Here is a 22,377-nt window from a genome sequence, read left to right as displayed (position 1 = left end):
TACAACGACAACTAGGAATGTGTTTCATAGAATAGGACTGCTATTTTTTATTCTTTTTCTTTAAAATACTTTGAAAATTCTAAGAAAAAATCTTTTTCTTAAAATTCTCATTTCCTTAGACTTTTGAAATTGATTTCAGCCTTAGTCTAGATCAGATCCATAGAAAGCATGTTCCTATAGACCTAGGACTTGAGCATCTCACAAACACACTAGGACTCCCTTGATTGTGTATTCCAAAATTTAGAATGACGTGAGATACGTAGGCCCTTTGCCTAGACTTAAGATTCTTATATCAGTGCATCAACATAAGTCTAGGTGTAAAATGCCAAACAGAACAGTGATCAGGTTAAGTAATTCATTTAAGTCAAACACTAACTGGTTAAACTTACTTAACTTGACTAACCAAGTGAACGCTATTATCTTTTGATAGTTAGTTAATAACTATCGGTTTGACATGTAAGGACAATTTCTAGATGTTTACCTTTTTCAAATAATATCATATCAGGGGGAGAATATTTGAAGAATAATTTCAACTCTATTTTTGAATTTAAAACTGTGTTCAAAATTGTTGTTTATTTTGAAAATTTAATTGTGTTCAAAATCTTGAATTTCAAAGTTACCTTAAAGATTAAAAAAAAACTTTGAAAAATCCTTAGCTTACTAAAACCTTTGATACCTTAGAAAGGTTTTGAACCGTTTTTTTTTTTTTTTGCAAAACTCTTTTTTTTTTTTTTGCCAAACCTTTTAAAACTATGGATGAAAATACTTCTATAAATTCTTAGAAATTTTGGAAATATTTTCAAATTATACCTTGAAATTCCTTATTATGAAACTCTTCGAAGCTTATTATTTTAGAAATATATTTTGCAAAGTACTTTCTAAACTACTATTATGCTATTTTTTAAAAAAGTTAGTATATTTGAAAATTACCTTGAAAGTTTCTTCAAAGTTATTTAAACTTTAAAACTTTAGTAAATGTTAAATTTTAAAACTTAATATAAAACTTCAAAATTTTGAACAATGTTTTAACACTGGTTTTTAAATACACCTTAAAAATTTGCTCTGCAAAAAATTTTTCAAATTACTTTAGAAAGTTTTTTAAAAATATTTCACAAACCTTCTAAAACTGTGTTAAAAAATAATCTTATTTTACTTAGCAAATTCTTTTAAACTACTTTACAAATAGTGTTTTGCAAATCTAGTTTTTCAAATAATTTGTTTGAAAAAGTTAAAAATTCTTTCTCTCTTCCCCCGAGTAATCTTGAAAGTTTTTTTTATTTCCAAAGTTCATTACTTTCAGAACAAAATAAACCGTCTCAATTTGTGTTTCTCCTAGAAATCATTTTCTATACTTATTTTGCATATCTTTTTCCTAACTTAACACAGATTATCATTGCATCAAAAAGAAAGGAGATTGTTGGTACAGTTTGCACTAACGGTCTTACTAAAGTTTTGATGAATGACAAAGTAAGTTAAGTTAGGTATTATTGTGATCTAACCACTTTACCAAGTGTGCAGGAGTTAACCAGATAGGTCAACGGGCCAAGTGGATATCTGGAAAGAAGTCCAGATAGGTTGACGGGTTGACTGAATATCTGGCAAGAAGTCCAGATAGATTGACGGGCTGACCGAATATCTGGCAAGAAGTACAGATAGGTCGATGGACTGACCAAATATTTGGCATGAAGTTTAGTTGGGTCTGCGGATCAGACAACTAGCAAACTGGTAAGTAAAGGTAAGTCACTGGAGGAGAGTGACTAAGTGAGGATGCATCCCGGTTGAGAGGACAGTAGGCGTCAGCATAGATTAGGTACATTTCAGATCCCCAATCTGAGACCTTGATTAGTTCTTGATTCTAGGAGGACAGGAACTAATTACTATTCATTATTATAACTGTGCTAACTTTATTTTACAGGGTACATGTTTTAGTTTTGGACTAATATCTTTTTGCAGGACAAAAGAGCAAAAAGCCTTATGATGAACAATACTGAAGGCGCCATCAATGTTGATGGAAGGCGCATTCACATTGATCATGGAAGGCGCCTTCAAAGGCTTTGGAAGGTGTCTTCCACAGGATAAACTTTGCATCTTGTCGTGGATAAGAGCCAGGATGATCGGGATCAAATTTCTCAGGTTGGAGGCACCTTCAATGGCTATGGAAAGCATCATCTAAGCCCTTTATAAGGATGTTCACCCAAAGCTTGAAACATAACCTTCTATACAAGCTACTACGTGACCATTTGAGATTTCGACTGCTCCAAGCTCCTATTGTGACTCTGCTGTGCCTGACGACTGCTCTGAGGAATTCCATTCGCGACCGGTAGAACAACACCGACACACAAAAGCTCTCACTACAATCCCTACCTATCGATAATAAAGTTTTTATTGTATTTAAATTTTACAAATGAAAAGTGTAGTCTGTCACACTTCTCCGATTTTCTTTATATTTGATTCCCTCTTTCGGAGGTACCAAAAAAGACTTTTAGTAGATTACCCATTTATAGGTCCATGAGACTTGGATCTTGGAGTAGGAGTCATCGAAGGCTCCGAACTAAGTAAACCAACCGTGTTTTCTTGTATTTGATATTTTCAAATTTGTAAGTACTTTCCACTACGCGTACTCATATTTTTAAAATAATAAAATCAATTTTTCAAAACCACGTGATTCACCCCCCTCCCTCTCACATGTGTATTGATCTAATAATAAGGTGTAGTCATTCGATCAAATCAGTATGGAAATATCTTTAGGACAAGAGTCTCTACGAAGGACTCAACACACCTCTAACAGCAGTCTATGCACCCTTTGCATATCATATGTTATATTGAGAAGGCCTACCTTAAATGCCTTTAGAGTCGTGTGTTGGAATCAAAATAATTCATATATCTCTACAATAGTATGATATTTTTTACTTTAGACTTATGCCTTCGTGATTTTATTTTTAAGTTTTACCCAAAAGGCCTCATACCAATAGAGATATCTTTATCCCTTTAAACTCATAATTTTTTCTATATTTTTTAATGTGGGACTTTAATTGTATTCTTAACAATCCTCCACTCAAACGAATGACCACCATTACTCTCATGGTCGGGGCCTCCCTGAAAGAATCTGGTCACTCTTAACCTTCTCCAGACCTCCCTGAAAGCATCCAGTCACTCTTGACTAACTTCAGGCCTTCCCTTAGCTTTGTTCAAGGTTGCCCAACATGACATCTGGTTTGGACCATAACTCTAATACCATTTGTTGTGCAAAGAACAGGGCAACACCTCCCAACCTCTAACATGGAAGAAGAGGAAGAGAGAAACAGATCATACAGAGCAACGAGACAAAGACACACAAGAAAGAGTAAACATGAGGAAGAAGAAGAAGTAGAAGAGTTACTGTGATTCGACAGCGTGCCTACTCCACAAAATGACCGAAGTTTTATCAAAATTCTCTTTACACAAAAGAATCCACACCATAATGATAATATTACTAATAGATTCATAATGATCACTATAAATAGTGCCTAAATTCTAACATGTCAAAATAGACCAGAAAAATCATAACAAAATTTTTCTATTATTTCTTTCCTTTCATCCATAATGTCCCTCGTATTGGCCTTCACTCAGATATGAGTCACCCATCAATAATTTCCACCTTGGTAAATATTTATCCCTTCGAAGAACTTGAGTATTTGAGCAAAACTCCACATAGATCTCTGTGTCTAGGCTTCCTTCCTCTAGAATCTGTGGTCACTGGCTTTGTCAACATGTTTGTAGTATTGTCTATAGTATGAACCTTCTCAAGCTGAATTTTTTCAGAAGCAATCAGCTCTCTGATTTTGTGAAACCTCATATCAATGTGCTTAGTTCTTGCATGATACACCTGATTCTTCGCCAAATAGATAGCACTCTAAATATCACATAACAACTTGACTCCACCTTGCTGAACACTAGTTCTCTCACCAACTCTGTAAGCTATAGAGCTTCCTTCACTACTTTAACTATTGTCATATACTCCAACTCTATAGTAGACAATGCAACAATAGCATGAATCATATATTACCAATAGATATGCCCTCCCGCCATAGTGAATGTGTATCCTATAGTAGACCTCTTATCATCTAAATCTCCTACATAGTTTGCATCCATGTGCCTAGCAACTGAAGGATCTTTCAATTGTTTACTTAGCATGATGTTATAATAAGTTGTATTTCTTAAGTATCTGAAAAGCTATTTTGTTGTATCCTAATTCGATCGACCAAGATTTAAGATAAATTTGCTCATTATACTAACTATTTATATCAAATCTGGTCTCGTGCAAATCATGGCTTTCATCAAACAACCAACTGCAATGGCATAAAGAGCCTTTGACATTTCTTGGATCTCCTTATTTATCCTTGGATAATGTGTACTGGATAACTTGAAGTGATATGCTAGGGGTGCGCTCATCAACTTTGCATTCTTCATATTGAACATATCCAACACCATCTTCACATAGCTACTTTAAGACAACTATAATTTCCCTATAGCTCTATCCCTATGAATCTCCATCCCAATAATATTTTGAACTTCTTCCAAATCTTTCATGTCAAATTTCTTGCTCAGTAGCCTTTTTAATTTTCTAACCTCTTTCATCAATTCTCTGAACTGTGACGGTCAAAAATGACATGACAGTTCATCTTCTAGCACACTCTTGGAGAAAGGGGTGCATCTGGTGTGTTTGGCGCCACCAATAAAAGGACCTTTACCTCGAAGAGAGTCTCGGGGAAGTGTCTCTCCTACAAAAGACTCGAGAGATTGCCCATGTCTAATAGAGGTTCCAACAAGAGTCGCAATTGGAGCATGAGGTGTTTCAATCAGTCGTAGAGTCACAAGAGTCGCAATTGGAGCATGAGGCTAGTACCAAAGCAGAGACATGGCTTGTTGCTCAAAGAGTTATCTTGAAGGTATATCTATGTGGATACTACTAGATGCTAGCCTTGTGAGGTTAGCTAAACACTCTTCAACATTCGATTTCAAACTCCTAAACAAAGATTTTATTCTACGATTATATCTGCACATATATGTTCTTGTAGATATGGGCGATGCATATTGTAATAATTTAAAAAATTATTATGCTTCAGCTATATATTTTTTGAAAATAAATTTTAAAATGTGCATAGAGGCATTCAACATAGACTACCCCCAACATCTCCTCTGCACTGTCCACCTTGTTCTCCAAGTAGATGACCGACATGTCATCCGCCTTCCTCATCCGATTCTCCGCCAAGAACGCGCATCTTGAGAGTTGTTGTGTGGCAGCGCCGTGGAGGCCACTACGTCACTAGGGATGAGTCGAATGATGGTGATCGAATGATGGTGAGCCTGACATAGGGGATCTCTGCCATGTGTGAGGTGTAGGCCAACACCTCGTAGTCATCAGGCTCGTTGAAGAAGATTTGGGTGATTATGTAGGAGTGGATGTCAGATAAGGTTTTGTTGGCCAGTCAATGGTTGTCAAGGATGTGGACGAAGCAAGACACAACATCGAGAATGTTCCCGTTTAGGGTTTTGATGGAGGGGGAGTTGGGCTACATGTCACAATTGACGATCTATTGCTTGTAGAAGGGGAGGAGGATGAAGACGTTGTGCTTCTCCTAGGCGAGGCCCCAAATGTCCTTGTGCATCGACGTGTGGGGCGAGATGATGGTGAGGGTTTGAACAGCGATCGCCCCAGTTTGCTACTCGTAGCTCTCGAAGGCATAGGAGATGTGGTCACCGCCTCGCTCAGCGGAGCTATTGATGATAATCATGGTAGATGCATGCTCATGAACTCGATGAGATGGAGGGCATAGACAAATATGGAGGAGCGCTTGGTGGGGTTGGAGAGGTTGAGGAGGCTGAGGATGGACGACATGTTACAGGTGTTATAGACAAAAGCCACCACCCAGAGCTCTGCATCAGTGTTTTTACCTAACGCACCACCGCATTGGGCGATGCAGGTACCTCACGGCTGACGTCACCAACGACGTCAATACCAACAAGGCCATCACAATCACCGCAAAGGCTTCATTGTCTAGGACCTGCGATATGGCAATTTTCTACAACCCGCACGTGTCTTGTGCGGTCAGAAGTTATGCTAATCTATCAATCAAAGTCAAGATGAATCAAACATAACCTAAAGAGAATGTGACTCTACTTGGATGAGACTCAGATCTGATTGAAAAGGCTCAGTATGTTTATCCTAAAGGTTCAAGTTTGATTAAGTACAAATCATCAACTCACTCCTAGGCTCAATCCTAGCCATCGGCATCCATCTTAGTCTAAGCAACTGACCTGATTGTGCCTACATCTCAATCTTAGCGACTAGCTCTAACTTCCTTTGGCTCAGTTTCAGCAACCGACTTAGTCTCTACTACTGACATTCTTTGTGTCTCAGGTCCCGACCCCAACTCACTCCCAGGCTCAGACCCAACCACTAACATCCATCTCAGTCTAAGCGACTGACTCTGACTCTTCCTACATCTCAGTCTTAACAACCAACTCCAACTCCGCCTACATCTTAGTCTCAGTAATTGAACCCGACTCCCTCTGGCTCATTCTTGGATTCTAGTATCATCTATATGGCTCAGTCTTAGTTGTCGACATTACCCCTAGCTCAGCTTCAGATCTTAACACCATCTACCTAGCTCGACCTCAGTTGTCAACATTGCCCCTGGCTTAACTCCAAATCTCAGCACCATCTATATAGCTCGTCCTAAGTCATCGACATCTCTCTAGCTCAGCCTCGGTTTCGACAACGCCTACTTAGTTTGACCTCGAGCGTTGATATTGCCATGGGTTGTCTCGAGTCCTAAATTCAAGGTTACTCCAAAATAATGTTATTTCCTTATCTGCTCATTGAGCCTCACTTGTCTGACTTAAAGTACATGAAGGGCTCATTATTTAGATCATTCATCCATAATATTCCACGACACGTGTCGCTTGATGAATGAAGAGGCAGTCACTAGCTTGTTAAAATTGGTCTTTGAGATACTCTCCTTCAAACACGTGGCATTTCATGGACAAAAAGACAGCTAACAATTTGTTTCTACTGACCCATACTAGGATGATGGCAAGGGAATATGCAATGTCTACGTAGAGATGCTCTCTGAATGGCTATAAAAATCCTAAAGAATGTCAGTTCATGCACAATTTCTAAACAAATACTAAGTTTTTTCCTTTTTCTCCATCTACTTCCCATCAAAATGATCTGTCGAGATGTCCCGGTGCTAGTCTAACCCTTTTTAAAGTGGATTTCAACTCTTCTTCGTCACCTTCACCAGTAATTTTCGGAGAGCGCGTGACTTGGATTGTTCGTTGACCGCTAAATCACAATTTGTTCTGTTCTGAATTGATTCTTACGTTTCTGTCTCATCCAATGTCGAGGATACAGATCAGCTCCACCACGCCCCTGGTGTTCATCAGAAAGCCAAGCGAGATGAGGATGGTGCCGGCGGCTTTACCGTCGACGACGAAGGCTGTGAAGAGGAGCATGGCCGTCCTGCCATCATTGACGGAGGACAGATTGGTCTTCAGCCCGCTGATCGCGAAGTAGAGCGGCAGCAGCAGAGCCCGATCGATGACAAGGTCCTCCATTTTCTCTAGAAGCGCCACACCGAGGGTGCCCTTGTTGGGCACGGCGAGGCCGAACATGAAGGCACCGAAGGCGGAGTGGAGGCCGATGGTGTCGGTGGCGATGGCTGCCACCATCATGCCGACGAGCAGGAGGCAGAGTTGGAAGTTGCCTACGGGGTGACCGTCTCTAATCAGCTGCCGAATCAACCACTTCATGGCCCGGCGAGCACCGCAGAAGCAGAGGAGGACCAAAAGGGTGCCGCATGTGAGGATCCAGATTGAGGCCTACGCCGTGCCCCTGTTTTTAGCGTCAGCGCAATGGTCATGGAGAGGCAGCCGACGTCGGAGTTGAGGAGCATGATATCGGCGAGGATGCGGGCGAAGGGGAAGACCATACCGACCGCCGCCACCGCCAGCTCGCGCCGCCCTGTCTGCCGAGCAGACGATCTTCCTTGAAATAAATAATAATTATGAAATATTCACAATAATATATATAATTATATCAATCACAATATTCACATAAATTATATCAATCACAATATTCACATAAATACATTATTTATTTATTACATTAATTTTCCAAAACCACACATCTAACAAACTCCAAGATCATTGTCACATCATATCACCAATAATCTCTTTAATTCAACCAACAATCTTCCTAATTTTGATATTGATTCATTTCCATCGTCTTCTTCCTCATCCGAGCTCCCCACGATAAGTTATTTTCATTATCATTCATGCTCTTCTTCTCCAACTCCTCCATTTGATCATTCCATCGTGCTCGCCAAGTTGATCTTACACTTGATTCCTATTGATAAAAAAGAACATAATTATTATTAGAAATTAATTTATATTTTAAATATTCAAATATTACATACAAGTACATATTGTTCTCCATGTACCCAATAAGCCCCAAAAGGATCTTCGGTTCAATTTGCGAATAATTAAGAGCAGAAATGTATAAATTTTGGTAACCTCGTTGGAGCGGCGGAGGCCGGAGAATCCGCTGCACATGTAACGGTCGTAGAGCGCGCGGCGGCGGGGGTCGGACAGAGTCTCGTAGGCCTCCTGGACCTCGATGAACCGCTGGGTGTACTCCTCGGCGCGCTCCGGCGGGGAGACGTCCGGGTGGTACTTCCGGGCGAGATGCTTGTAGGCCTTCTTGATCTCTCCGGCGCTGACGCTGGACGGCACCCCGAGAAGATCGTAGAGGCTCGCCTCGAAGCCCTCTTCCTCGACGGCGGTGAAGGAGGCCGCGCCAGCCTCGGCGCGCGGGGTCGTCGCCGCGGGAGACCGAAGCGCGGGCGGAAAGCGGCCGCCGGCTGGGCTGTGCGGAAGGAGGACACGGCCGGGGCGAGCGCCGACGCGGACGCCGGCGGGGAGAATCGGGCTGGGCGGCGCTGCGCGAGCCGCTGATGAGTTCATCGCTCTGTCTCTTAATTTCGTACACGCGTTGATTGAGGACGAACTTTGCAAAGATCGAAATTAATAGAATTTTGGGACAAATATCTAAATAAGACCTTGATGTTGAAAAATTATCACATATATCCTTTGATTTATTTTTTTAACTTAAGTATTAAATTTTTATTATTAACTAATCTTAAAAATAATCGATCAAACCCTATAAAAAAAATTTTATCATTCATCAAATTAAATGATCATTCATCAAATTAAATGGATAAGTATAGATGAATCTTGATGGACGACCGAATATTATAAGTTTTTTAGGCCCGGAGGTAGAGTTTGTGGACCATTTGATATGATTTTGATTCTAAAATATTAAAATTTTATAATAGGAGCAATCATTTGAAAATTTTAAAATAATGAAGTCCTTGATTGGCTATTTGCTCTAGGATATATCCGCGTTCGATATGTTCTATGTGAACATAACCCGTGCCTTGGGCGTGTTATCTAAGTGAGTCGACTATCCATTCAAGTAAACAAGTTTTATTTTTATTTTCATGTTGGTAGTTTACCATAGTAACTATCTTAGGTCAGCAGATCATGACTGCGTGATCTTATTCCTGATTAATATATTATATTTACATATTTAACAATTTTCGAATTAAAAGGTCGACCATTCAAGTTAGATTAGTACGTTGACACCTCTAAAGTCCTCTAAGTAAACTACATCAGCTATGCTAAGGATGAACTCAGTTCCTCGATAACTCGCTTCAACTCCCCGAGTTTTAGGTCACATATGTGACCCATCTGTGAGTAGGGTTCTCTCAAAATGATCTTTACAGTAAACAAACATGATTCATGTTCTTTATATGAGTTTTGATAGTCGGTACATCTCCCGTGCATGATTGAGTGTGTGGGAAATCACTTTAGAGGGTCCGGATCCATTTCCGGACGCACATCTACTTAGCCGCACATGAGAGGTATATAGACTATCATTTATATAATCCTTTCATAATCCCTATTTTCTTATTGATACGGTGATAAAAATAGACCCTTCATAAAAGGCAGGTCAAGGTCAGGAAGAAGGATCAATGGGGCAGTCAAAATCAAGGATAGTCAACCTTCAGAGTCACCAACTAAGATAAAGACATACTCAAACAGGGCATAAGGATGACTGACCTTGGAGTATTCGGTCGAACCTTGGGGTGGCCCATTCGGGCCTTGGATGACCGATTGTACCTCAAGACATCAGGGTGCAATAAGCAGTGAAAACTCAGCCGACCGGGCCTTCCGATTGGCTGATTAGACTTACAGTCCGATAGAGCATATCACACTCTTAATGCGAGCGAAAAGGCCGAGTGAAGATCGAGTTACTCAGCACATTCTACGAGCCCAAGAGGATGACGATCCTAAGTAATGGTCGCTCGGCCCAATGTGGGCCCCAAGGTCCAACAACTTCATACTCTCTTTTGGAAATTTGTGCCACTAGAAATAGAGAATATACCACAGACAAATCATGCCTTCAAAACTTCCATCATATCAAATCACAAAGATCTGCGGGCTTAAGGAAAAATGTCAGAATCATTTTATGGTCTATCATTTCTTAGGCGTGTTTTGAAAAATGTGTAAATACTTTGAAATACGTGCATAGATATAATAATGACACTATAAGAAGGGATCTTTATCTAAAGATGGAGGTATTCAATATTTTATAATTCCACACATTCGCTGTTATAGTTTTCTTCCACTATTTTTTTCTCATAACTCGATCACTGACTTGAGCATCGGAGGGTTAACACCAGAAACCCCTTTCCTGACCTGACACTAATACTCTCTTCATTTAGTCAACATCAAAGTCACACTCCCAGCCAGCTATCTTCATCAATTTTGAATAAAATCACTTATATATCATGTAACAATCAATATAGATTTTCACATCATTTTTAGAATTGATAGTCATTATATATGACATTAATGATTGAAGTAAATGGGATGACTAGATTGATCGTTAGAATCTTTATTCCATGTTTACTAGATATATTGTGTGGTTATTTCCTCTCTTATCTTCGTTATAGTAAACATTGAATAAACAAAATAGTTAGAATCTCTTCTTCCTCTTTACCTCTTGTCTTTGTCTTGCGCTCTCTTCTTTTTCGTGGGGAAGTAAACATAAGAGTTAGTGTTACTTGGACGGAACGGAAAGTAATCGTCGCCGGCCACTAAACAAAACCATTTATTATTGTGATGTTATGGGTCTTCTCGCCCTATTAAAGACTTCGGTTGGCAACTTGTTCCCTGTTCACATTCAACTCCGACAATCAAATCTGTGGTAGTAAACAGATTTCTGCAATAGTAATGGGACCAGACACCTGGACCGGTCCGGACCACCCATCTAATAAAAAAATGGAAAATAATTAAAAATAATGTCCTATTTATATTATAATATTATTATGATAGTACTTACTATATTATAAAATAAAAGTATTTTAAATTTAGTAAAATTCCTTTAACCTTATTATAATATCTATTAAAATTATTTGAAATAATTTAATTAGAATTACTCGTTTGATGTTGATGGGCAAAAGTCAAAACAACGTTCTTTTGTTTTTTTTTTTTTTTTTTTTTTTTTAAGAATGAGACGCCCCACCTTAATTTTTAGAATGAGACCCATTTTAATTTTTTATTAAAAAAATACTTCATCTCAGGATAACTCATATATAATTATTTAACTATTATGTTTATGATTATTATCCCTCATTTATATTTTTAATCGAAGATGTATTGATCCTGTCCGAATACTGAATCAATAGACGTTAGACACGGGGTACTCTCTGACTGCTGACGTGGATCTTCGACTGGTGGCACGAAGCTTCGGCGAACCTGCACAGAAGTCGGGCCGGGAAGGGGTTCCCGGCGGCGACCCTCCGACGCTCAAGTCAGGTAAGCAAGTGGTGGAAAAAGTAGCTCCAAAGGTGTTGAACGCGTACCTCCGGCGAAGTATGCGGCTCTTTATATAGAACGGGGAAAGAGCTCCTGCACGTCTATCGAGGCGCCTTCGTGTCCGCAGCCCATACCTCGGTATGTGTCTGTCAGAAAGCTTACTTGATGGGACAACAGAACACCTCATTGTCGGACTTAGGTATGGCCTAGCCATAGGACTTGACGGTTGTCAGAAGATGTTCTGTCCTTCTTCACCCACCACCGGCCGGCTGGATGAAGAGCGTCGTCCGGACGACCCTCATCCCCTGCGCCGGCCGGGAGGCTCGCCCATCACGTCCCGCCTGTCGTTTGCATTGATACGCTGGGGAGACTTCCGGGCGGGTGCCATGTAAGGACTGTTAGTAGTATCACCTTCTCTTAGGCCTTCCGCTCGGCTCTTAGCTATTGTTTCAACTGAGCGTCGGAACCCCGACCCCTGTCAGGGCACCTTTTACAGTTGGATGCTCATCGGTCGGCCGATCGGTCTATCCTTTTCTCCGAAGTCCGGTCGGCTCACCCTTCTCCGGTGGACCCCCCGGCCCTTTGATCTCCACGTGGTGTTAACCCCTCGCAATGGGGTCCTCTGCATTGACCACCAGATCACTTGCCTTCCCCTCAAGTCTAGTCGAAGGAGGCGAAGTCCGACTGACTGGACTGCCGATCTGATCGAGTGACGACCGATACCTTAGTCCGCTCGGACTGGCTAATGGATGCTCCGCCGTTCGGCGATATTTCGCCCGTGCCTTGGAATTTATGCCGAAGTTTCTGTTAACAACGTGCGTTAACCCGTAACTCGTTGACACGTGGCTGCCATTCTCTTGTCAGGGTATGGCGGTGGCGTCACATCCGATGGGACAGCCGCCGTTTGAAAGGAACGGCTGGATGACGACCTCGTTATCGACGACCTGGATCGGACGGTGGAAATTGATCGCTGCCGCCCTTATAAAGCTCCCGACCCATGCTCTTCGCCGCATTTCGACCTCCTCGTTTCCAGACATCGCGCTGCTCCTCTTTTCGCCGGCGACCTTCCGTTTCAGCTCTCCGACGACTCCACAGCTCCTTTCGATCATCTCCTTTGCCCGTAAGCCTTCCTTTCCCTTGCTGCCTCTTTTTTTTTTCTCTATTAGGTATCTTTTTCATCATCTTGCCATCTTCCCTAGTTTTATTTCTTTTTCCATCCATTCCGCGTTTATTCCCGGTCCTAGACCATGACTAGTACCTCCCAGTTGATCGGCGGCGCTCCTGGTTTGTGGTACACGACCATGGAGAGCCGTTTCGATGAGGAGGACGCGTTGCGTCTTGCTCGGACCTACGATATTCCTCCTGACCATCACCTAGTATTAGCCACACCGGCCGATCGGCCCCATGAACCGCCGCCCGACACTGTTCTTTTCTTCCGAGACTAATTTTGGCCGGGCTACGCTTCCCACCCCATAAGTTTATCTTGCAAATCTGCAATTACTTCCGCATCCCACTAGGCCAGATAGTTCCTAACTCCATTAGGCTGCTGAGCGGGGTGATCATTCTCTTTAAACTGAACGGCATCCCCCTCGACCCTAAGATTTTCCACTACTTTTTTTATCACAAGCAAGACGAGTGGGGCACCTTTGTTTTCCAGTCTAGGATAGGTTTCGTCCTCTTCGATAACATGCCGAGCTCCAACAAACATTGGAAGGAGCATTTTTTCTACGTACGTTTTCCCGAGCCACCGACCTTCCGTATCAAGTGGCAGACGGCGATGCCAGCGCAACCGGAGCTCGGCAAATTTAGAGGCGATGCAGCCTATCTTCATGCAGCCGATCGGCTGGTCGACCAACGATATCACATCGACAAGCTGCTCCTTCCGGGAGTAATGTACATATTCGGCTTGTCTTCTACCCCAGCCGATCTGCCCTGCAGCATGAGTAAGTTCCCTTATCTTCCCGTTTATTTTGTTCTAACTGATTTATTTTTTGCTTCTGCAGCTGAAGTTAGGTGGCGCGCCAAGGCTACCGAAAAGCTCAAGCTGAAAGCCGCCAAGAACAAGGAGATCGCCGAGCGGGGCCTTGCTCCAGCGGATCCGGCCGGCGAAGAAGGTGGGGGGACCCAGGATGTCCCCGAAGCCTTAGCCGCTCCTGCCTCTCACGACGAGGCTGCGGGCGACATAGAACCCTCCGATCAAGCCGAGGTAGAGGGCCGTTCGACCGATGATGTTCCTCTGGCCACTCGGAAGCGCAAACAGCCGGAGGCAACCTCTCAACCAAGTCCATCCGATGAACCACAATCCGAGCGGGGCTACGAAGCTCCAGTGTTATCCGGGACGGTCTCTATCGAGAGTACTCCGACGCCGCTCGGCTCTCCAAGGGCAACCTCTGAAGCGCTGCCCTCCAGTCCTCCAAGAACGCTGCGACATATTAAGCGATTGGGCGACCGTCCTTCCTCCTCCGCCGGTGAGCCGTCCGGCAAGGCCACTGCTTCTAAAGGTGATCCGAGCGGTTCGAAATTGATAAAGACCGTCCTGCGCCTCCCGTCTGAAGAATATAAGGCAGCCGCTGATCGGGCTATCGTCCCCGAGCAGTAAATCACGCTCACGGGTCCCCTTGCCAAAGCTTGGGAGGATGCTCGTCTTCGGATCGCCATGATGACTCCTGGTCAGCTCGGCGACAGCAACTTACAACAGGTGACCGGGGTATGTTCTTTTGCTTTGTTGGTTACTTTGGATCAAGCTTCTAACCTGCTCATATTCGTTCGCAGAACTGGGTGGAGCAGATTGCCATCAGCAATCGCCTGGCCGAACTGGAGGACGAACTGAAGAAGCTCAAGGCTGCGGGGGACAGCAGACAATCGACGGCCGCTCTAGAGAAGGCCAAAAGGTTGCTAGAAGCTGAGTGGGGTAAGACTTCCGGCTTGACAAGCGAGGTTGCCCGCCTCGAAGCCTTAGTCAAGCAGCGGGATAAAGAAGTAAAGACCGCGACCGCTCGGAAGCTCAAGGCCATTGATGATATGGACTTGATGAAGGTGGAGAACCGGGGGCTGGAACAACGGGTGAAGGAGCTAGACGCCTCACTAACTACCGAGCGAGAGGGTCGCTCCGCCGATCGGACCAAAGCAGAAGGGCAAGATCCTCAGGTTGCCCTGGATGCTTCCTAGACCGCTCTCAAGGATTACCACGATGGAGAGCCCGGTCGATCGGCGGAGGTACGCAAAGCCTTCGTCCGCTCGGACGAGTTTGGCGAGAAATTTACCGACAAGCTCTCCTTGACCTTTGAGGAGGCAATCAAAGTGGCAGTGGACTACATGAAGAACAAAGGCCATGCTCCTGCCGATCTGTCCGTCCCTGCCGAGGACCTGGCGACCATGATGGGCTCCATCCCCGACCATCTTTTTAATTTTGATGACTAAGAATCTATCTGTGAGGCTATTTTGTAATTTTCTGTATCCGTGCCGGTCGGGGCAAACTTTAGAAATTTTGTCTATCCGCCGGTCGGCGTGAATGACTGTGTCTTGTTATTTGCCCATTCTTCCTGCGTCCGATTTTTGTTTTTCGCCTTGGTCTTGAGCTTTTTGTGCCCCAAGTACATTTTATAAAGGGGCCGCTCGGCCTTACGCTATTACGTCGGATCCGACCGAGGGCTACGCAAAAAACCATCCATCCGGCGGCCCTATAGGCTTCGGTCGCCCGTCAAATTTTACCTTCGGAACTGGACTACTGTCCGATCGGTGGGTTTATAAATGCCGAGTCGTCTCTCGACGGTCTTCCGCTCGGACGTTTATAGACGCCGGCTCGTCTCCCGATATTTAACGTCGGAGCTCGACGATCTTCCGCTCGGACGTTTATAGACGCCGGCTCGTCTCTCGATATTTAACGTCGGAGATCGACGGTCTTCCGCTCGGACGTTTATAGACGCCGGCTAGTCTCTCGATATTTAACGTCGGAGCTCGACGGTCTTCCGCTCGGACGTTTATAGACGCCGCGTCTCTCGATATTTAACGCCGGAGCTCGACGATCTTCCGCCGGACGTTTATAGACGCCGCCTCGTCTCGATATTTAACGCCGGAGCTCGGCGGTCTTCCGCTCGACGCTTATAGACGCCGCTCGTCTCGATATTTAACGCCGGAGCTCGACGGTCTTCCGCCGACGCTTTATAGACGCCGCTCGTCTCTCAATATTTAACGCCGGAGCTCGACGGTCTTCCGCCGACGTTTATAGACGCCGCTCGCCTCGATATTTAACATCTGAGCTCGACGGTCTTCCGCTCGGACGTTTATAGACGCCGGCTCGTCTCTCGATATTTAACGTCGGAGCTCGACGGTCTTCCGCTCGGACGTTTATAGACGCCGGCTCGTCTCTCGATATTTAACGTCGGAGCTCGACGGTCTTCCGCCGACTTTGGGCCCTGAGCCGAGCGGAACGTCGAGTCTCGACGGTCTTCGGCGCTTCTCGGACGCTTGCCGCCTCGATATTTAACGTCGGAGCTCGACGGTCCTCCGCTCGGACGTTTATAGACGCCGGCTCGTCTCTCGATATTTAACGTCGGAGCTCGACGGTCTTCCGCTCGGACGTTTATAGACGCCGGCTCGTCTCTCGATATTTAACGTCAGAGTTCGACGGCCTTTTTTAAGGCTAACTTCAATATAGCCGCTCGGCAAACCCATTGGCCATCCTTTGAATTAATTTTGCTTCCTGCATTACAAGGGTACGGGCGACCAAAATATATGAAAAAATAAGTTACATTAGTGCACCTTTCACCCAGCCCGATAAGGCTGGAGATGATTCGCGCTCCACGGCCGGTCCAGTTGACGCCCGTCTTCATCCTCCAAATAATAAGCGCCCGAGCGGAGCTTTTCAATAACCTTGAAGGGGCCCGCCCATGGTGCCTCTAGCTTGCCAACGTCGCCGACCGGCTTGACTTTCTTCCAGACAAGATCGCCGACCTGGAATGATCTGGGGATTACGCGGCGGTTATAGTTTTGCTTCATCCGCTGCCGGTACGCTATCAGCCGAACGGACGCCTTGGCTCTTTCTTCTTCGACCAAGTCTAGCTCCATGTTCCTCCGCTCGGCGTTGTCCTCATCATAATTTTGGATCCGAGCGGATTCGACGCCGACTTCAACAGGAATGACCGCTTCGCCGCCATACACCAGGTGGAAAGGCGTGACGCCCGTTCCTTCCTTTGGAGTCGTTCGGATGGCCCATAAGACGCCCGGCACTTCATCCACCCAACTTCCTCCCAAATGGTCGAGCCGAGCGCGCAGAATACGAAGAATTTTCCGATTGGCTACTTCGGCTTGACCATTGCTCTGGGGATATGCCACGGATGTGAAGTGTTGCTCGATGCCATAGCTTTTGCACCAATCTTCGAGCAACTTTCCCGTGAATTGCCGCCCATTATCGGAGATAAGTCGACGGGGGATGCCGAACCGACAGATGATGTTCTGCCAAATAAATTTCTTGACCATCTGCTCGGTGATCTTGGCTAGCGGCTCGGCCTCCACCCACTTGAAAAAATAATCAACCGCCACCAATAAGAATTTTCGCTGTCCGGTCGTCATTGGAAATGGACCAACAATATCCATTCCCCATTGATCGAACGGACACGAAACTGTTGATGCCTTCATTTCCTCTGCCGGTCGGTGGGAGAAGTTATGGTACTTCTGGCACGAAAGGCACGTCGACACGGTCCGAGCGGCATCCGTTTGTAAAGTCGGCCAAAAGTATCCAGCTAGCAGGATCTTCTTAGCTAGTGATCGTCCGCCCCGGATACCCTCCGCACGATCCTTGATGTACTTCTTGGAGGATGTAAGCCGAATCCTCCGAGCTCACGCATTTCAACAGCGGGCGTGAGAATGCCTTTTTGTAAAGCCGATCGCCGATGAGTGTGAACCGACCGGCTCTCCTCCTTAGTAGCTGGGCTTCATTCTCATTGGATGGCGTGGCGCCCGAGCGGAGGAACTCTATGATGGGTGTCCTCCAGTTGCTTGGAAACGTGAGGCCTTCCATCTGGTCGACATGCACCACCAAGTATACTTGTTCAATTGGCTGCTGGATGCCGATTGGCGTTATTGAGCTCGTCAGTTTAGCTAATTCATCTGCCGCTTGATTCTCGGCTCAGGGTATCTTTTGGATAATTACCTCTCTGAAGTCGACCTTGAGTTTTTCGAAGGCCTCGACATAAAGTTTGAGCCGAGCGTTGTTAATCTCGAAGGTGCCTGTGAGCTGCTGAGCGGCCAATTGAGAGTCAGAATGCAGCATTACCCGACCAGCACCTACATGCCGGGCGGCCTGTAAGCCGGCTATAAGGGCCTCATACTCTGCCTCATTATTTGTAGCTCTATAATCAAGCCGGACAGACAGATGCATCTTCTCTTCTTGGGGAGACAACAATAATACACCAATACCGCTCCCGAGCCGAGTGGATGATCCATCCACAAATATCTTCCACATGGCTTCGGGCTCCGGCCTTTGTACTAGTCAAGGCCTGAGCTTTTATCGCGATGGGCTGGTATTGGATGTCAAATTCACTTAACTCGATCGTCCATTTGATGAGCCTTGGATGCTTGGATTGATACACACGGCGGGCTATTGGTTTTGACAATGATGGTATCGCCGCCAGAAGTATGGGAAGCGGCGAGGACCGAGCAAAAGCTAGATTTTCGAGCCCGGTGTAGCGAGATTCATGTTTAAAATGTGACTAGGAAATACACGGGCTCTTCTCCGCTCGCCCTTACTAATGCCGAGCCGTTGTTCGGTTGAAGACAAGTAAATACAAAGTGGCTCACCCACAGCCAATACCGGGAGAGAATTCAGATATGCCTTCAAGTCTTCGAACGCCCGATCGCATTCTTCATCCCAGTGAAACTTTGTGGCCTTGCGCAAGATTTTGAAAAAAGGGAGGCTCCGGTCGGTAGTTTTGGAGATGAATCGGGACAGAGCGGTTATCCGACCGGTCAAACGTTGCACTTCCCTTGTATTTCTTGGAGGCGGCATGTCTTGTAGAGCTTTCACCTTGCTGGGATTTGCTTCGATTCCCCGCTCGGTCACTATGTACCCCAGAAAACGCCCTCCTTTTGCTCCGAAGAGGCACTTTTGGGGATTTAGCTTGACTCCATATTTGCGCAGCGTTCGAAAGGTTTCCTCGATGTCTTTGAAGAGATCGGGCGCTCGGACGAACTTGATGAGGATGTCGTCCACATACACTTCCAGATTTCACCCGATCTGCTCTCTGAATACTTTGTTCATCAAGCGCTGATATGTGGCGCCCGCATTCTTTAATCCGAATGGCATCACGTTATAGCAATAGGTGCCGCCGGCCGTCACGAAGCTGACTTTTTCTTGATCTTCACGGGCGAGCGACACTTGATGATAGCCTTGGTAAGCGTCGAGCATACATATTAATTCGCAGCCAGCCGTAGAGTCCACCAGCTGATCTATCCGGGGCAGAGGATAAAAGTCTTTCGGGCAAGCTTTGTTGAGATCCCGAAAATCTATGCATACTCTCCATTTGTTGCCCGGCTTGGAGACTAATACTACGTTCGCCAGCCAGCTTGGGAACTGCACCTCACGTATATGGCCGGCCTCCAGCAGCATCTCCACCTCTGCCCGGATAATGGCATTCTGCTCGGCGCTGAAATCTCTTTTTCTCTGCTTTACCGGCCGAGCGTCCGGTCGGACATGTAACTCGTGCTGCGCTATGCTCGGCGAAATTCCGGGCAGCTCATGTGTCGACCAAACGAAGACATCATGGTTTCTTCTGAGGCATTGGATCACCTCCTCTTTCTGGTTGGCCTCCAGATCGGACGCGATGAATGTTGTAGCATCCGATCGGGTTGGGTGAATCTGCACTTCCTCTTTTTCTTCGTAAACTAAAGAGGGAGGCTTTTCAGTTATAGCGTTCACCTCGATCCGTGGCGATTTCCGAACGGAACTTGCTTCTGCTAGGACCATTTCAATGTAGCATCGCCGAGCTGCCAGTTGGTCTCCCCGTACCTCTCCTACTTTGTCTTCGACGGGGAACTTGATCTTCTGGTGAAAGGTTGAGACGGCCGCCCGGAACTCGCTGAGCGTCGGTCGTCCCAAAATGACGTTGTAGGATGAGGGAGAGTCCACCACCACGAAGTTCGCTGTCCTCGTCCTCCTGAGTGGCTCTTCTCCCAGTGAGATGGCTAGCCGGATTTGCCCGACCGGCAGGACTTCGTTACCCGTGAACCCGTAGAGTGGGGTTGTCATGGGCAGCAGCTCGGCTCGGTCAATTTGTAGCTGCTCAAACGCCTTCTTGAATATGATGTTGACTGAGCTTCCTGTGTCCACAAATACGCGGTGAATAGTGTAATTGGCTATTACCGCTTTGATGAGGAGAGCGTCGTCGTGGGGTACTTCAACTCCTTCCAAGTCCCCGGGCCCGAAACTAATTTCGGGTCCGCTCGCCCGCTCTTGGCTGCAACCGACTGCATGGATTTGGAGCTGCCGGACGCTCGCCTTTCTTGCTCGGTTGGAGTCTCCTCCGGTCGGCCCGCCAGCAATAATGTTGATCTCACCTCGGGAAATATTACTTTTATTCTCTTCTTCCCAAGCGAACGGTCGGGACCGTTCTCTTGACGCTCGGCGATTCTCCTGTCTTGGAGAACGATGCCGATCGGGAGTCTGTTGTTGTCGCCTGTTAGCTCGTGTCCAATCGGCTTCATTAGTTCTCTGTCGCCTGTCAACTGATGGAGACCGTCGGCCGCCATTCCGGGGCACGGGATGAGCCACGAAGGGAAGACTTCGACAATCCCTTGTGTTGTGCGTATCCGTCCGGTGGAAGGAGCAGAACATCGGGGTCCATCTCTTCTTTGGCTTTGGCCGGGCGGCAGCTACCTCTTGCACGTGGGACCTGGCATGGAGGGAGAGGATTGCTTTGGCCCTTGGTCCTCTGGGCGGCTGATGAGTGGCGTGCTGTTTCCGCTCAGCAGGAGGAGCCCGCTCGGTTGGAGTTTCTTTTTTCCTGGCCGCTTGCGCTTCCTCCATGTTGATGTATTCGTTGGCCCGGTGTAGCATGTGATTGTAGTCTCGGGGGCGGTTTTCGGATGAGCGATCGGAAGAAATCCCCATCCACTAGGCCTTGTGTGAAGGCATTCATCATGGTCTCCGAGGTGGCCGTTGGAATATCCATGGCCACTTTGTTGAACCGCTGGATGTAAGCTCGGAGCGATTCACGGGCTTCTTGTTTGATGACGAACAAACTAACGCTGGTTTTTTGATAGCGCCGACTGCTTGCAAAATGATGGAGGAAGGCCGTTCGGAAGTCCTTGAAGCTGGTGATCCGTCCGGCAGCCTCCAAAACCATCGTTGAGCCGATCCGGAAAGGGTGGTGAGGAAAACCCGACACTTCACCCCATCTGTGTATTGATGCAGGGTTGCCGTGTTATCAAACTTGCCTAAGTGATCATCCGGATCGGTGGTTCCATTATATTCGCCGATTGTTGGAGGCACGTAGTGCTTGGGCAGAGGGTCTCGTAGGATAGCCTCTGAAAATTGGCGATTAATCCGCTCGGGCGATGATTCCGCTCGGGGGGCTTTCCCTTTTCTGTCATCTCGCCTCGGCATCTCATCAGAAGAAGATCCCCGATCTCTGTGAGTGGGTGCGGCTTCGGGGGTGCGGAATAGAGCCCGATGAAATGCAACGGTGGCAGGTGGTGCTTCCACTCGATCGCCCGACGCTGATGTTGCTTGCTGCTCTGGCCGCTCGGCTATTGCTTTCTGTTTTTGTTCCATGATCTTGGCGGCCCTCAACTCGATCAGAGCGTCGAGTTCCTCCGTGGAAAGCGTCACCGTGTGTTGTCGTCCAGCCTCGTCCATTGTTTCCGTTCGGAAGCAGGAGCGTTCCCACAGACGACGCCAATTTGATCCTGTCCGAATGCTGAATCAATGGACGCCGGGCACGGGGCGCTCTCCGACTGCTGATGTGGATCTTCAACTGGTGGCACGAAGCTCTGGCGAACCTGCACAGAAGTCGGGCCGGGAAGGGGTTTCCGGCGGCGACCCTCCGACGCTCAAGTCAGGTAAGCAAGTGGTGGAAAAAGTAGCTCCAAAGGTGTTGAACGCGTACCTCCGGCGAAGTATGCGGCTCTTTATATAGAGCGGGGAAAGAGCTCCTGCACGTCCATCGATGCGCCTTCGTGTCCGCAGCCCATACCTCGGTATGTGTCTGTCAGAAAGCTTACCTGACGCCATACTGCTACAGTCCAATCGCGCCTTCGATGGGACAACAGAACACCTCATTGTCAGACTTAGGGTATGACCTAGCCATAGGACTTGACTGCTGTCAGAAGATGTTCCTGTCCTTCTTCACCCACCACCGGCTGGGACGTCCTTCCGGCTGGCTGGACGAAGAGCGTCGTCCGGACGGCCCTCATCCCCTGCGCCGGCCGGGAGGCTCGCCCATCACGTCCCGCCTG

At 46.3% G+C, this 22,377-nt stretch overlaps 1 protein-coding gene across 1 annotated transcript; it reads right to left on the bottom strand.

Moving 5' to 3' along the window:
* Positions 1-8,092: 8,092 nt before the first annotated feature.
* Positions 8,093-9,053, bottom strand: LOC122041291 (chaperone protein dnaJ 20, chloroplastic-like). Its single transcript, XM_042600931.1, has 2 exons — positions 8,557-9,053; positions 8,093-8,389 (listed from the first exon to the last, which is right to left on the bottom strand). Exons 1-2 carry the CDS (start codon positions 9,004-9,006, stop codon positions 8,240-8,242), a joined length of 600 nt encoding a protein of 199 aa, XP_042456865.1. The 5' UTR covers positions 9,007-9,053; the 3' UTR covers positions 8,093-8,239.
* Positions 9,054-22,377: the final 13,324 nt, after the last annotated feature.

Source organism: Zingiber officinale, chromosome 2A (assembly GCF_018446385.1).
Source record: "Zingiber officinale cultivar Zhangliang chromosome 2A, Zo_v1.1, whole genome shotgun sequence".
NCBI classification, from domain to species: domain Eukaryota; kingdom Viridiplantae; phylum Streptophyta; class Magnoliopsida; order Zingiberales; family Zingiberaceae; genus Zingiber; species Zingiber officinale.
Note: the sequence above shows the minus strand (reverse complement) of the source record. Positions and strands in the feature narration are given on the sequence as shown.